The sequence below is a fragment of the Volvox carteri genome (genome assembly GCF_000143455.1).
Source record: "Volvox carteri f. nagariensis unplaced genomic scaffold VOLCAscaffold_8, whole genome shotgun sequence".
Lineage (NCBI taxonomy): Eukaryota > Viridiplantae > Chlorophyta > Chlorophyceae > Chlamydomonadales > Volvocaceae > Volvox > Volvox carteri.
In genome coordinates this window covers 133,340-149,849 of record NW_003307551.1, presented here as the reverse complement: position 1 = coordinate 149,849, position 16,510 = coordinate 133,340, and the positions used below count along the sequence as shown (strand labels likewise).

Below are 16,510 nucleotides of genomic sequence, written 5' to 3'. Positions count from 1 at the left end.
ACACACGCACGCTCTGCCGCTGCTGGGTGAGAACCCCCGGCGGCACTACCCACCACACTCGCCTCGCAAACACTTTTCAAATGGCATTTGTACGGTGACTTTGACTCGCTTGGGTGTGCGCGGTTGTATGTATGTATGTATGTCGGTGCAGTTCACGCAACAGGCGGTGGATAGTGCCGCCATCCCACTCCGCCACCTTCACGACGACTCCGCCACCTTGCCTTAGGCCGCAAGCGCCGACGGGCCAATCCAGCTATACCTTTCTTCTCCACACTTCCCACAATGTACATTCTTATTTCTTCTTCCCATCATAACCCCACACTCCTCCTCTCCTGAGCAAAAAGCCGACGAAAGGCCCTCCGGCCTCCACTTTTCAGTGCTCGACCAAGTCCAAGTCCTATGTAGAAAAAGCTGGGGGCGGCTTCCACTTCAACACGCCCCCTCCCGCGCTCCCTTAAAGGCTTCTTCACAGCCCCTGTAATGAACCTGGTGGTGTATAAAGCCCGTGGTACAGCGCGATACCATTGATTGACGCTTGTACGGCCCAGCTCAAGTACGGCACCAGTACAGCACGTTGCTTGTTTGCGACAGAGGCACGAAAGCCCGCAACTTGTGGAAACATGCGGCCTAGTAAGATTGCGGCAATCGGCACCGGCACCAGAAAGAATCTGAAAGAAGGATGTGACCAGAGTGTTTCCTGGTCCTTACTCGCTTACTCCCCTTATGGGCCGCCGCGGGCCGGAGGTCGCCTTCTTGGAAACGACACCCCCCCGAGCAGGTCTTCAACCACCACGGCCGCGGCGGGACTGAGACCGAGGCACACGTTCCGCATACCGCATAAGGAAAGGAATGATAATACAGGAATGATACGGACTTGGGGGCGGGGATGTATTTTGGAAGGTGCGCCTGCCCCTCTTTTGCTAGTACCGCAATTGCTGCGGATACCGCCGCCGCCGCCGCCGCCGCCGCTAAGGCTATAACACCGGCCATCATGATGGTGTCTAATGCACCGTATACACACGACACGTATAACCCTGCGTCACACACCGACACTCCTAATCTGTCATCGAAGAAGACTCTTGCGGCCGTGGACAGACATACGCAACGGACATACATAACAAAACCTAAGGCGGCTACACAACTGAAGGCGCAGCCTAGTCGCGCGGAAAGCTGCATCGCGTCCCATCCTCCTTGGCATCGCACTCGCTGTCAACAGAAGGGAGAGCAAACAGCTCCCGGGGATCAGCAAGAGCCAATGCTGGCGGACACCGTGGCCGTGGCTGTGGCTGTGGTTGGCAACCGCTCAACTCATCGCGGCCTGCCGAGGGCGGCTCTTGCGAGGCTTGACGCGGCGGACGTCGCCGCCCGCCCCGGCGTCGACGTCGCCGTCAGCCTCCGGCGTGGATGAGAGCGCGGCTGACGCGGACGTGCTATCGTGGCCGCCGCCGGCTACCTCTCGCCGCACCGGCAGTAGTGCCGACATGAGTGTGACCACAGGGCCCAATCCAGGATCCACACCAAGAGCTGCTGCTGCTGAGCCGGCGGCGGCGGCGGCAGCGGCGGCTGCATTGCCGCTGCTGGTTGCGAAGCCGTTGAATCGCGCGATGCGTGTTGGGCTGAGCAGCGCCATACGCGCCGCCAGGTCCTCCGCCTGCGCGGCTCCCGCCGCCCCGCGGTTGTCGTGACGCCGCAGCGGTGACGTCACCTCCGGCTGGCCACCCCCGCCGCCCAGTGTTGTACCGCCTGCTGCTGACGCCGCTGCAGCAGCGACGACGGCGGCGGCGGCCGCATCACCGAGGTCAATGCTCGCGCAACGGCGCTTGGCGCCAACGGCAGTGTGTTCCCTCTGTGGATGCGGCGCAAGGCCCGCGAAGGAGTGGCAGCCAGCTGAAAGCGGCGGCCGTGCGTTGCAGGGCCCAGAGCCAGCAGATAACAGGCGCATTGCCCGGGGGCGCAGCACAGCAGGCTCCGGGCCATCCAGCTCCATGGGCTTCGGCGGCGGCGGCGCCTCCACCTCCGCAGCTGCGGCGGCGAAGGCGGAGGCGAGTGAACTTGCCGGCGCTGGCCTGGGTGGCAGTGGTGCTGCCGCCGCCGCCGCTGCCTCCGGAGCCTCCAGTGCGCCGTCGCATGCAGCCTCGCCGCCAGCACTGGCGGCTAGCCTGCAATACTTGGCTCGTACGAGGGACAGCAAGTACTCACCGATGCCAGCAGGCAGAGCGCCGACAGCTCGACCTGACAACGGAGCCAGCGGGGGAAAACGCTCCCCAGCGGCGGCGCTGCCGGCTGCTGCGGTCACCGCATCATCGCCGCCGCCGCTACCGTCACCGCCGCTACCGTCACCGCCGCTACCGGGCATCCTGCCGTCGAGTGGTGCGCTATTGGCGCGTACGGTCGTCATGCGCCTTACCGGTTGATGCCGCTGCGGCGCCGCCTGAGAGGGCTCGTCGCTGCAGCCGATCGCGGCAAGCAGCTGCAGCCGCGAGTCGTACGACGGCGCTGCCGACGAAGCGCCTGACTTGATCCGCGGCGCAGGACTGCTCACTCGCTTTGGCGGCTGGCGGAGCCGCTGCGGTCGGCCGCTGGCCTCCATGAAAAGCGCGGCGGCGGGCGGTGGATGCAGGTTGCCGTACGATTGTGGGACACGCGGCGGTCGGTGGTTCGGGATGTCGGTGCCGCCGGCGGCCGCAGCACCTGCAGCCGAGGGGCTGTTCTCATCCACCATGCCAGTCAGCGGCGCCAAGCGACTGCTTAGCCACGAACCGCCACCCACGGCTGCCGTCACGGCAACACTGACCCCGCCATCGTCATCCTCCCACGCGCCGGCGCCGGCGCCGGGGCCCTGTCCGGAGACCGCCGCACTGCCGCCGCCTTCCTCGCCGCCGCCATTGCCGACGGAAAAAGCATTACTGCTATCACGCCGTCGCCATAGCTGCGGTTCCTCAAGTTGCTGCTGTTGTTGGCAACTCGGCTGTTGCGGCTGTTGTTGGCTCTTCTGTTTGCGGTTGCAGTCCGGCGAATGTCCCTCCCGGTCGCTGTGCGCCGCCGAGCTGCTCTGTTCCGCCAGCCTGCGCGGGATCTTGACCCTGCGGTTGTCCCCGGCCGCCCGGATCTCCGCCAGTGTCAGCGGCGGCAGCCCCTCCTCGCGGTTCAGCTTGCACTCCATGGAGCAGAAGCGGCTGCTGGGCTCCATGAGGGCCCGGTGGCAGTAGTAGCAGGTGGGGATGGTGTAGCCGCCGGGCCTGGTGTGGCGGGCACGACGCCGAGGTGAAGTGGCGGACGGGAGTGGCGGAGGTCAGTCCGGTGTGGCGACTCCGTCGGGCAGCGAGTTGGCATCGGAGGAGCATGGACGTATGGTTGTGGTGGGTGTGGTGGTGAGGGTGAGGGTGGTTGGTTGTGGTGGTTGTGGTGGTTGTGGTGGTGGTGATAATGGGGGTGGTAATGGGGGTGGGGGTGGTGGTGAGGGTGGCAATGGTAAAAAGCAAGGAAGTCTACTGGACTTCCCGTTTTGCCCAGCGCACCCAACCAAGAAGAACGTGGGGTCGCTTCCGCAGCGGCACTGACCCCCCGCGTGTATCCCGCATACAACATGGAGAAGCCACACACCGATATGGAGCATCAGAAACAAGGATGGTCCACACCCCCAAAGCCCCGAAATCCTTTCGCGCAACTAAGAAGAGATGAACCCACATCAGTTCCGGGAAGACCCACATAGGTGCGGAGGTAGGGCGTCGCGCCCAACACATCTAGCACAGGCTGCTGCTGCTGTGTGCATGTGCGAATACGAGAAGGAAGAAACGTCTCGCATCCGCACTTCAAAAACACAAATGTATATCGGAACACACAGAGTCAGGCGTCGTCAGGGGATCGCGATGTACGGCAACGTATGTACTATCCATCGGCCGCATAATAGGACGCAAATGCATTCATACGCCACAAGGCAGCGACAGAGACACAGACAGAGACACACACGGGCCATCCCACCCCACGCACTTGGGCGCCTGCGGTCTGGCTCGAAGAAAGATGACTTTGCCGTTGTTGATGACGTACTGCTGGATTTCGCTAATGTCGTACAGTTTGCCGAGGTCCCCAATGCGCACAACTGCGGGTGCGTTGCGGAGAGGGGACGGGGTGTCACCTCGTCACCGGGGGCTCACCCAGACTACCTAGCCAGCCTCAGGGGGACACCAGTGAAGGGGCCATGTCGGGGAAACGTCCAATACACACCGGCGTGAGCCCGCTGCGGTTCGATTATGGCGATCGTGGCGGAATTATCGCGTTCGATTGATGAAAGAAGTGCGGAGAGGAAATGAATAAACGTACGGAGAAGAGTTACGGAGAAGTGCAAAGGAGAGGATGGGAATGCAAGGGGTCCAACGGCGCCGAGGGAGCTGCGGGGCCTTACATGAGTGCCGCCAGGTGCAGCGGGCTCCGGGCGTACGGCACCACTCACCAGCGACCCTGGCAGCGGCGTGTCCCATTGGTGGCACTGACAGTCCGCAGTACGACATCACGACTGCCAAACAGATGCCATGACGCAACTGAGAGAGCGACATGTCCTGTTGCGGCCCATCTGGGTTTCGGAGCTATTATGATATGACGCTAGCACCTGGAGCCGCACTCGGCAAGGAAACGTTTGCGCAAAGTCACACGAAAAAACCCGACCCACCATCGTGGTAGGTGTTGCGGCGGACTTGCACCACTCGCACGCCCGCGCCGACAGGGCGGCAAAAGTGGCAGTAGGCTCGACCGTATGGATCGTCCACGTCCAGGAACGACACGTGGCTGTCGCGCGAGCCGCGGTGCTGTTCGTGGCACTGGGGACACGGCGTAAAGAGGCCCTCCGCCGCGTCCACTAACTGCCGCATGGTGCCGCGGTCTAGCGACCAGGAAGGCGGCGAGGCTGCGGGCTGAGCGCGGTTGTTGCCGCCGCCGCCGCCGCCGCCGCGGGAGCCATTGCTGCCGCTTTGCCGCTTAGCAACCAGGCGCTCTTGAATGCGAAGATGGTGAGGAGGAATGCTGATGTTCTGCGGTGGAAGATCTTGCTGCGCCATCTCCGGGCTGTCGTGGTGGCTGCTGTCCTTTCTCCACGCGCCGGCAGAGCAGCAGCAGCAGCAGCGGACGGCGCTGCAATCGCAATTGCTTGGTAGCCGTCAGTCCTGAGTCAGTACCGATAAGGCTTGCGATGATAATGAACGGCGCAGGTAGGCTTGGGATTTTTGTGTGTGGGGTACTATGGTGCTTTACGTTTGTGAGTTTGTGCAGGAATGCGCTGTGCCCCGGGAGCCTTGTTTTGTTCGTTATTGCAACTTTAGCTTTGAGGCGAAGGTGTCGTCGATGATAGCCACACCACACCTGCTTCGGCAATGGCCAGCACAGGGAACGGTATGGCAATGGAGCATTGGCGCGGACTTTACAGAATGCTGCAGGATGGAAACAGGCGAACGGGGCTGTTGGCGAATTAGGAAGCGGGGCCGCGCACGCTGATCCTCACTTACCAGGAAAGCTTTTGAGGAAAACCAAGCGACCTGTCTTGTGCCTCCAACAAACGGGCAAGTGCTGCCGCAAGACGCTGTTTGGCCGTTGTTTGTGGACGGGAAAAGGCGGGCGCTGCCGATGTAGATTGATCTAGCGGCTGTCTAGTGGGTGCGGGTTTGCGCGGCGGAGAATGGAGTCCTTTTGCAATAGCAGATTTCCGTGCGCTCTTAACTATGGATAAGATGCTAACGTTTGTTGCATTGAGCCGATGGGTGTCTGCGTCACTCATTAAAATGATTGCACGGCATGCGCGCGGAAATTTCAAAAGTGCTCCATGTACGGCAGCATTGGAAGGATTGAGGACCATTCTTCCGCGCTTCCGCAACTGGAAAGTTTCCTGGGAGGAATGTCTTGCTGTGCTCTGGAAATGCTCCTGGGTTCCTGAATGGCCTTTTGGGCAGAGTCTGTGCAGAGTCCTCAATACGGGATTCCGTGCGTGGTGTCTCATTGCTTTTTTGATGAGCCAGGTTTTACGACACAATGAGCGCGATTAATTGTTATTGAAACAAGCTGCTGCTGATATCTCAAAGGGCTTACATAGGAAAGCGATGAGCCATCACGATAGACGGTGAAGGCATCTTTCCAGACGTGCGCGATGAACCGTGGGTCGCAAAAAGACAATTACAAAGCACTTAACGCCAAATAAAAAGCTTAGGATTGCTTCGAGAGGGAATGGAAGTGGCCTTAAGAATCCGGACGGCTATTCTGAAAGAACTTAACTTGCGCAGCTTTCTATCGCGACTTAAAATCATTGCTGTCCACGCGCCATGCAGAGTTTCTATGGACATCACAGCTCCAAACAAATACCAACGATTGGTCAAACGCAAAGAAAGTCATATGACCATCACCGGAGAGTCCGAACTTCTGGCGTCCCCCTCATTTAACTTTTCCCTTTCTCCTCACCACCACACCACCAGAAACCGCCACCGCGCCTGGCCAAGCGCCAGGGCAAGAGGTTATCTTTCCACCACATTTCAGGCCGCAGGTGCCTCTGCCTGCACGCGCACCGTGCACACACCGACCCTTTCCCACCCACCCCTCCTGCGTGAGACCACCAATCCCTGCACTCCTTCGTACTGCCGTTCAAAAAGCACCAAGGGCCTACAATAGCGGCCTCCCCCCACCATTACCCCTAACAGCAGGATTTGGGGGGGCCCTATAGCAGTGGTGCATTCAGCTACCGTCCCCGCCTCCGATGACGCACCCGTTATGTACAAGGCTCACGCAGTGCAGCGCCCGCCGTGTGGGCAGGATACCTCCTCCCTTCTCAAGAGGTGTGACACCGCGCCCAGAGAGTTTCACGGAGGGGAAGCTACCGCGACGGAGCTCCCGCTGCGCTGAGAAACAGCTACCGTTTCCCTAGGCCGCACCGTATACCTGTGTGATGTGTGACAGGGGGGTCATATCTTCACCCTGCGGCCGCTACCCGGCAGACCCTGCCTTCCCCGGTATTTCGGGACACCCTCATCCAGTTACCCTAGCCTACTTCTCAGCGGATCAGCACCTACCACCGGCATCCAACGGAATCTGCCGGATCGACGGCGGCTCAACTCCATTCCTGGTCAGCTCGCTGGTCAATTTTATCCCAAGTCACCACCGTCTATCGACTAGGGGCACCTTTACCTTCCACCATCGAAAGGAGTTTTGACCCTGACAGGTCTCGATCCCGGAACCTCCGGGGGCATGAGTACGTGCTCTACCAGTAGTGCCTGACCTATGTTGTAACATGCAGGCGCGGCGCGGGGTATTGCCTCGATTAATTTCTAAGACCCAAGCCGCTTTACCCCGCGGACTCCACCGCAGCTGGCTACCTGGGCAGGCAGCCTAGGCGTAAGGCGGGCCTGTGTTCTGGACCCTGTTGCAGCTGCTCAGCCCCGGCAGCCGGGGCAAAAATGGCTACGTGGCACCTGCAATCCTTGACCACCTGCAGTGATGGTGTGCCCTGCCATTCACCCTTACAAGCTGCAATCAACGGTGCTAAAAGCCACTCCACCCCTGATCACTGCCATAGGAGCAAACATATTAACGCCTCCTTAATTAATTACCTACAACACGACCTTTTTGCATCTTCCCAACACCTATGTTTTTTACCTCCACACCTCCCTATCCTTCTCATCCTCCTTCCCACTCCTGCACCTGCCCTTCTCTTCCCTTTATTTTCTCCCACTGCCTCCATCTCGCCCCGACGTCCTGCCGCCCTTGTTCTTGTTGCCCAGCATCCAATCCACCACGTCGCTTTTGGCATGCAGTGCAGAGTCCACGTTGAGCACCTTCTCACCCGCGCCGCCGTTCTTGAAGTGCTTGTTGTAGTTCTCCTCCCGCAACAACAACTCCGCCCGTAGCTGCGCCATGCGCTCCTCGCTGCTCCGCACCAGATCCTCCAACTTACGCACCGCGCCCTCAAGCTCCGAAATCCGCCGTACGTCTTCCTCCCGAGACTCGCGCGCGTCGAACCGCAGCCGCAGCTCGCTGTACGCCGCCTCCGCCGCGGCTAGCCGCTCAGTGGCGTCGGCCTCAGCCGCCGCCAGCTGCTGCCGCAGCTGCGACGCCAGCTGGTCGCTCTCCGCAATCAGGGCCTCTTTATCGGCCTTGTACGAGCGCAGCAACGCGTCCCGCTCCGCCGCTGCGTCCTGTTTGAGCTTGAACACCGTGTCCGTCATCTCAGCGGCCTTGTTGGCGAGGGCGGCCGTCAGCTGGTCGACCTTGTCCGCCAGCGCGGCGCGCTCTGTCTCGATGGAGGCAGCGCGCCTGGTCGCCTCCGCTGTTGCGCGGTCGGCGCGATCCAGCTGGCCACGCAGCGCCGCTAGCTCGGCGGCGTGGGCGGTACGAGCAGTGGAGAGGGCCTCTTCCTGGCGCTTGGCGGCGGCCTCCAGGGCAGCCTGTTGCGCCTGGGGGGTTACATGGGTCGTGGAAAAGTGCGGGACATTCCTCAAGCGTGGGGTGGGGACATTCCTCAAGCGCCGTAAGACACAGCCCAAACACAGCCTAGCCAGGGTAATGGTAAGGGGTGTTTTATTCCCAACACCACTTTGCATTGACGACAGGGTCCACCCAAATCCACGGGGGTCGCGGAAGGAATACCCTCCCATGTCCCCATTCCTCTTATCCCAAACTCTTCAGCAACGTAACCAGTTCACCGAACCAACAAACAACAGTAGCTTATAACTATCCACAGCACTTCCCAACAGCACAATACGAATTATCCCAACAGCAGCACTACACCAACCAGGTGCGGACAGACTCACCTTGGCCGCTGCTTCGAGATCTTGTGCCCGTTGCTCTCCCAAGGCCTTCTCCACGCTCGCGTGATGCACCTCCAATCGCTCCCTCGCCGCCGCCGCCGCCGCCGCCGCGCGCTCCAGCACATCCTTGTGCCTCGCCTCCGCCTCCGCCAGGGCTCGCTCCCGCTCCGAGACCAGCTCCCTTCGCAGCGCCTCTGCCGCGTCACGTTCCCGCGCCTCCGCCGCCGCTACAGCCGCCGCCATCTCCGCGCGCAGGCCCTCCTCCTTCACCGCCTGGCTTGCAGCGGCGGCAGCGTTCGCTGCCGCCAGCGCGTCTGCTTTAGAAAGGCGCAGCTTCTCCAATTCCGATTCGTGCTTTTTCCGGAGCTCCTCTAACTCCTGTACGCGAAAAGCGGCGGTTGGATGAGCACATCCGTGGTTACGTTCCAAGATTTTCCAACGAACAAACACAACCTCACACGTGACGCAAATCTTTATTTTCTTACATTGCCACCGCTGTTACTGACGGTATCTTTACCTTGGCATGCGCCGCCTTCACCGTCTCCGCCTCAGCCTCGGCCCGCTTCCGTTGCGCATCCATGTCCGCCTCCAGCTTACGCCGCTGGTCGTCCATCTGCGCCCGCAACGCCGCCTCCGCCGCACCGCCCGCCGCGGAGAGCTGCGCACGCAGCGCCGACAACTCCGCCGCCAGCCGCGCCTCCGCCTCCATGCGGGTCTGCCGCAGCTGCGAGTCGGTCTCGGCGCGCAGGCGGCTCACCTCCGAGGACAGCAACGAGGAGGCCGAACGGCGGTCGTCCTCCGCCTGGACGCGGTGCAGCGCGGATCATTCGTTGAGGGAAGTGAATAAATGTACAAGACAAGAAAGGGTGATTCTTTGACATCTGGAGCCATCCTAATAGCTAAAGACTGGAAGAGTACATCCCCAAGCGCAGAGTTGGAGTATGATGTGTTTCGCCAGAAGTAAAGGGTTTCTTAGGCTGGGGATGAAGGGATTGCCGAACGCAACCTGTTTCCTGAGGTATATGTGGACGGTCGGTGCCGGGCTCAGCTGCGCTCAGCTGCAGTAGACCACGACCCCATGAGAGCGCACGAATGAGTCGAAGCACATGGAGGCTGCCTGGGGCCTGCTGTGAGGAAGGATGGCTCTTGATCCCCCCTCCCTCCTTCCCTCCCTCCCGACACCCTTAATGCGATGCGCAAGGCCGCTGTTTGGAGGGCACCATGCAGCCAGGTGGCAGCCCCAGCCCGCATGAGGCTCCCCGTGCCGCCATCGCCGCCGCAGCCGCAGCCGCAGCCACACCTTTTTGGTGGACGCCTCCAGCTCGGCCTTCAGTGCTGTGAGCTGCTTGAGGCGGTCTGCCGCTTGCGCCTCCGCCGTCGCCAGCGCCGTCTTGGCCTTGCCCAGCTCGTCCTTGAGCTTGGCCTCGCTGCTGGTAAGGCTGCGCAGCTGCGACTCCAATTGGTCCTGCGAATAATGTTGGGTGCAAACGGCAATATCCTAATACCGTACCGCTCTTTGGGATTTTGGATTTTCCGGTACCAGGGTACCACAGAACGTGGTACCCTGGGTTACCAGTACGCGTCTGGAAATTCCTTATCTTGGGAGTCCGGGTTACGGTACGGTATACATACACATGCGCACTTTGTTCGCATCCCTCGCAACCCACTGTAAGCTGGAAGCATGGAGGAAAGCCTTCTTCGTTGAATTCGGCAGTAATACTTCGGTGGTGCATTAGCTACCACTGCTACCTTGCGTAGGAATTGTGTGGGTTTACCTTGGCTGCGCTGGCGTCCTTGCCAGTGGCATCTAGCTTCTGCCGCAGCTCCGCCAGCTCCGCCGCCAGGGCTTCCTTGGCCCTCCGCTCTTCCGCCGCCAGTCCCTCCGCTGCCGTCAGCCGCCGCTGCAGGTCCTCCCGAGCCGCCTTCGCCTCGGCCAGGGCCTTGGCGTGGGCGGATTCCAGGGAGGAGACCTCGGCAGCACGCTCCTGTTCCAACCTGCATCCGTCCGCCAGCCGCAGGATAAACGACCCGTGGGTCAGATCACAAGAGATCGTCAACTTCTAGCATGGTGGCGTACGCCAAGTGGATTGCGTTGACATACTGGTGCAAGCGCACATACGATTAACCACACAGCACATCTAACCAACCACGCGCCAAGACGGGCCGTCGGTGGCCCGGGTGGTGCGCGCTTCAGTACCGCTGTTCAGCTGGCCGATGCGGGCCGAGAGCGCACATCAACCCACTTTTTGCGCAGCTCGTCAAGCTGGCCTTTGGCTGACCCCTCCGCGCCTGCAAGCCGCAGCGCTGCGTCCTTGCGGGCCTGCTCCAGCGCTTGGTCCCGTTCCTGCTGTGCCACCTCCAGCGCCTTCTTAGCCGCCTCCGCCGCCTCTGCCAGCTTCTTCTCGTACTGCTCTCGTGTCTGCGGGGACGCAAGGAAGCGAGGGTTGGTACCCCCGGGCGGTCCACACCCCGGCAGGTAACACAGGGATTCTGCCCAACATGAACTTCTCATCGGTAGTATAGTGCAGCAGCAGTACAAAATATCCGCGGAGGAGGAAACATCCGCGGCCCCCAAGCCAACAGAAGCAGCAACAGCGGCACCTCCCTCTGCGCTAGTGGCGAAGAACAGACGGAGCACAGAGACAGGTGCTTGGCGACGGCAAGCTTCCGTCATTTCAAGGACTGCGGATGTAGCTTTCCGACGGTCGACTCTTGTCCATGTAAGCTGTCTCAGCTGCCTTTTGCCATCCGCACCCAAATGGAAGCCCCCGGCAGTGGAGGCAAAAACGCACACACCCATAGACAGCACATGTTTCCTGTCGCCTTGGGCCTGTTCGCGTCTGGGTCAGGAAATCAGGGTCCGGGTATTATGTCTCCCCCCCCTGGCGCCCACATCCCCAATTCCCACAGTACCACCAAGGTGCACATCCGCACGCCACACCTTCGCCATGGCGTCCTGGGCATCGCTCTGCCCCATTGCGATGGCCCTTTTGAGGTCCTCCTCCAGTGCAACCACACGGTTTCGGAGCTGCCCTGACACCGCGTCCCCATCCAGTCGCGTCTTGGTCAGCTGCTGCGTCAGGCTGCCCACCTCAGCCTGCGGAGGTCGGGCCCCGCCCCCGGGGGGAACGGGTGCCATTCAGGTGGGCCTGACGAGGATATGATGCGCCTAATCAACCACCTGCCCATGAGAGCGGTTGCCGACAACTTTGGCAGATCGAGGACGATATTGGAAACAGAGCTGGGGGTGTCGCACAACGCACCGCCGTTCGCATAATGCCGTTAGCTCGCCCGTAATGCAGAAGAGCTGTGGGAGGGGTATGCAGGCGGCATCACCGCAGGGGCTCACCGGCTAGAGGACGTGCGGAGGGCGCCAAGCCTCGCGCGTGGCATTGTCCCCCACCCACACAATCACACTGCGATCCGGTCGGTCCATTCCTAACCCTAAGTTCTCAGATCCATGCCCGCCGTCGGCCCCGTAACACCGTCCGTAACCTTCCATGTAAGCGCCACTGCGTCCTTTGCCTTTCCCACCCGCCTTACCGAGGCCGCCTTGAGTTGGCTCTTCGCCTCCGCCAGCTCGCCCTCCGTCTTATTCAGGGCTGCCGTCAGCCGCTGCTGCTCCGCCTGCGCCGCCGCGGCTGCCGCCGTCAGAGCCTCCTTGTCACCCGCCGCGCCCACCGACACCGCATCTAGCTGTGCCTTCAACGCCGCCAGCTGCTCCTCCAGGGAGGAGATCTTTGCGGCGCTGCTGGACCGCAGCCCCGCCAGCTCCTCCTGCAGCCTGTGGGGACATCAATTAGCAACTTAGCCCGCCATGAACACCACCAGGCAACGAGAGCGCTTTACTTGGAGGTTACGAGGGAGGGCGGTGAAGGCCAATGCGCAACCTTGCCGTATCCTCTGTGTACGGCGAAACCTGAACGTCACAGCACGCGAAGGGTCGTAATCTCCCAACCGTCCCCCACCCTCTAAAGACCCATCCTCATGCGACCCGACGTAGGACCAGTGCCATTGGACTTGCCTGGCCGCTTCCTCCGCTTTGCCCTGCAGCTGCGCCTCCACTCCCCCCAACGAGCCCTCCAGTTGCTTGATCCGCTGGGTAGCGGCTGCATCAGCCGCTGCGGCCGCATCGGCCGCGCGCTTGGCGGCTTCCTTGCCCGCGGCCTTTTCCCTCTGCACCTCCTCCACCAGTGCCTCCACCTTGCCCTTCCAACTGGCATCGCTGGCCTGAGAGTCGGGAAGAAGACACAGAAGGCCGCGGGGGGTTGTGAAGCACCACTGAGCTGGAGGCCCCTTATCACACACACATACATACACACACTGCTGGGCTTGTTGAGCACCTTCACAACCCCTGTCGGCCTGTTAACCGAAAGAACCCGTGTGGCACCACCTTGGCAGCACCACCAGTACCACCAACAAGCGCCTGATCCCGGGGTTACCAAGCCCCGCCGCCCACCTTCCGTTCCTCCGTCATCGCCGCCCGCTCCTGGTCCCAGCGCGTCCGGGCCTCCCCACTGGCGGCCTCCAGTTGCTCCCGGCTGCGGTTCGCGGCATCCAGCTGCCGCCGCAGCCCCTCCAGCTGCTCGCTCAGATCGTCCTCCTTGCGCATGCGCTCCGCCAGCATGTCGTTGTACTTTTTGTTGTGCGTCTGAATCGCATCCTCGGTCTCCTGCCGGGCACGAGCCAGCGCCGCCTGCAGCTCCTGCAGTTTGCCGTTCGGACCGGACACATATTGGGGGCTGTCCGGGCCGTGGGCCTCAAACCCCTCAAGAGATTGAGACGTGGCTTCCATGCCTCAGGGCCAATCTCACCGCCTGCACCCCCGAACGCCCAGGACAGTGATAGTTGATATAAATCGTCCCTAATGATCATCCACGCTCGTTCTAATCATGGACGGTGCATGCGAGTTTGCTGCTGGAAGCCACTCAGTCCAAGGAGATAGATGGCGAAAGTGTTATGCTCGCATACCGCTATCAAACGTAGGAAGGCCAGTCCGCTGTGTGGTGGCAGCGGCCGGTAGCAGAAGCACAAGCAGCTGCACGCTGGGTACCTTCCAGGGCCCCGGCCGCTGCGGGAGGTGACTAGTGATACCGCGTACCTGGTTGCTAGCATTTGCATTCAGCGACATGTTGTTGACCTCCTTGATGCGAGCCTGCAGCTGCCGCTGCAGCTCGTCCACTTGGGTCTGTAAACCCTCAATCTGCTTCGTGGCCGCCTTCTGGATAGCAGCCTCTTTCTCCGCGGCCCTCTGCAGCCAGAGCGAAAGCAGCTCGTGTGAGTAGCTGCGGGAAGGTTGCTTGAGTCCCCCATGCTGATGATCCGTGCTTGTGTGTTGTCCCGGAGCTTTCTCCCACCAAGGTCATGCATGTGGCGCAGTACCTCGTATATCGCTCATGCGAATAAATGGTTGCAGTACGGTATCAGGCGCGAAACTAGTCATACGGCTTTAAGGTGGGAGCTCTGGAGGGGAAGCAGCGGTTTTGAACGACAGCAAGTCCACGAGGTATCGGACGGGATTACTCAAGGGAGCCGCCCGCGTTGCTTACCTTGCGGATGGACTCAATTTCTGTGATGCAGCGCCTTCTCTCATCATCATATTTCGCCTCAATTTGCTGCATGAAAAAGCAAACAGGGTTTCGGCGGGCCTCTATCTAGCGTTTTCCGCGGCCCGCACATGCCCCACCTTTGTAAGCTCCGCAATGCGTGCTGCATCGTTTGCAGCGTCAAGTTGTGCTTTGAAATGGTTTATCTTGTCTGCAGTATCTTTAAGTATCTGTTCTATCTCCGTTTCATACTGCTCCGCAAGCTCCACGAGGTCAAGTTCGTTGTCCTCATTCTTATTGTTGAGATGGTAAATAACCTACATGTAATCTTTAGTTTATGCAACAGTCTGGCTTGCACAAAAGTGTCCAGAACTTGCCTTTGTCAACTGTGCAATTTTCTTGCTCATTCGCAGCTGCGCAAGTGCCCATCGAAAACTCGTAAATTGCATTACTATGAAAAATACGTTTACAATGCCCATACAAACCTGAAGGTCTGGCATGTTCGGCACAGATGCCATTGACATCATTCTTCCAGGCTAGCCTAAACACCATATAATCACAAAGACTTCAGATCCTAAGGCGGGTACATTCGTGTACTAATTAACCGATGCCAAAATGAGGCGGGGGCTGCATCGACACCAAATCCACGCCACAAGTACGGCAATTTGGCCATGCAACTTGCAAGGTTTCAAATGCGAAACGACTGACCCAAATGCCTCCCCAAATAGGACGTTGTTCACCCAAACTACGCCGAATGTAACCATTTTTGAGCGAGGGAGCGGAGAGCAGAATTTGTGACACTGCCCTAACCGCTAACGATAACGACCACGTCGGGACACGGTCCACGAAGCCGCGATGTCGCGAAGCTGCCACCCTTGAAAACGCCAATGTTTCTGGCGTGTAAGAGCAAACCATAGTTAAAAAACAACATATTTTGCTCTCCGCGACCGCGGGTTTCGCTCCTTACATAATCAGCTCTACCCTCAAATGGCGCATCCGTTACGCACACATGAAGCCCTTACTGTGCACTCCCAGTTGCCCCTTGCAATTTTCGCTGCAGCTTCATTATCTGCGGTTGCGGTAGAACAGAAGGAAGCATGCCGTGAGATGAATAAATAACGTTACAGTACATCAGGCTGAATTACCGGTGCAGCCGACTCCCATACACTGGATAGGCCGGGAAACGCCCAAAGAGGTACCAACGTGAACCCCCTACCACGGCCCAGGCAGCAGCATGAAATTGCAGAGACGCTCCGCTGCCATGTCAGAGAAGGTTTTTGGCACGGACAGGGTTTCCAAGTGTCGCAGCTGGATGTAAGAAGCCAGCTTGTGGCCAGACAGCGTGCGTGCACGACAATAGCACATCCGGTTAGCGGTGCATATGCACTCCTGTGCTTATACGACACAGCCGGCTCCCCTGACTTTACCCTTTACACGAAAACTAACTGCCGTGCGCACCTCCTTCTCACGGTCCAACATCTTGCTCTCCACGCTCTTGATTTGGTTGTCTAGCCGCTCGATATCCTTTTTGATGAACTCCAGGCGGTTGGTTACATTCGTACGGGCCTCCAGCAGGTCCTGCTTGACCAACACAGGCCCAACAGCCTTAAAGACGTTGGCGTCTTCGTCCAGCAGCTTGAGCTCCTGCGTGATATCTATGTTAACTGGCAGCCGCACCCGAGCACGTTAAGCCCCTCTGTTGCAAAGCTCCTGGGGCCCCCTTTCCGCGCCATGACCCGCCAAACACACACCACGTACCTCCAGTACTGTCTCAGTCTCCTGATGGCGAGCTGTTAGATCACGCTTAGTTGTTGCTAGTTTAGAGAGTTCTGTCGTATACAGCAAGCCCCCAATAAGGCAGCGAAGATATGAGCATGTCGGCGACAACGCGCTCTAACCTCCTTGATGACCACGGTAAGCCTCCGCCTCCTTTTGCAGAGCCTTTCTGACCGTCTCAGGATCTGTGGACATCCTTTCGTAACTTGCGTGAGCCTAGCAGAGTCTGAATTCCCGTTACAGAAAGCTTTCACTATCCTAATGTCACTTTGGAAAACAAAATTTATGAATTATATACCTAAATTTAGGTATGATTTGGTATGGTCGGAGCCTAGAAACTGAACGACTCAATTCGTTTGTACAGCACTCGCCCAGAATTTGCACTCCAGTAAGCTAAACCTTCAGGGGTTG

The 16,510-nt window shown here is 59.6% G+C and overlaps 2 protein-coding genes across 2 annotated transcripts; both read right to left on the bottom strand.

Moving 5' to 3' along the window:
• Window positions 1-1,303: 1,303 nt before the first annotated feature.
• On the bottom strand, window positions 1,304-6,508 carry VOLCADRAFT_88126 (uncharacterized protein; the record flags this gene model as incomplete). Its single annotated transcript, XM_002947786.1, has 7 exons — window positions 1,304-3,239; window positions 3,991-4,099; window positions 4,451-4,513; window positions 4,667-5,082; window positions 5,353-5,420; window positions 5,496-5,632; window positions 6,439-6,508. The coding sequence occupies 7 exons, from the start codon at window positions 6,506-6,508 to the stop codon at window positions 1,304-1,306; spliced, it is 2,799 nt and encodes a 932-aa protein (XP_002947832.1).
• A 1,180-nt stretch (window positions 6,509-7,688) lies between these two features.
• VOLCADRAFT_120515 (uncharacterized protein) lies at window positions 7,689-16,393 on the bottom strand (the record flags this gene model as incomplete). The annotated part of the gene is made up of 17 exons (XM_002947785.1): window positions 16,222-16,393; window positions 16,082-16,152; window positions 15,782-15,967; window positions 14,464-14,640; window positions 14,327-14,392; window positions 13,879-14,028; window positions 13,237-13,482; window positions 12,784-13,007; window positions 12,321-12,561; window positions 11,959-12,084; window positions 11,719-11,874; window positions 11,021-11,196; window positions 10,553-10,772; window positions 10,078-10,242; window positions 9,295-9,579; window positions 8,781-9,155; window positions 7,689-8,423 (listed from the first exon to the last, which is right to left on the bottom strand). Exons 1-17 carry the CDS (start codon window positions 16,292-16,294, stop codon window positions 7,689-7,691), a joined length of 3,672 nt encoding a protein of 1,223 aa, XP_002947831.1. The 5' UTR covers window positions 16,295-16,393.
• Between the last annotated feature and the right edge of the window lie 117 nt (window positions 16,394-16,510).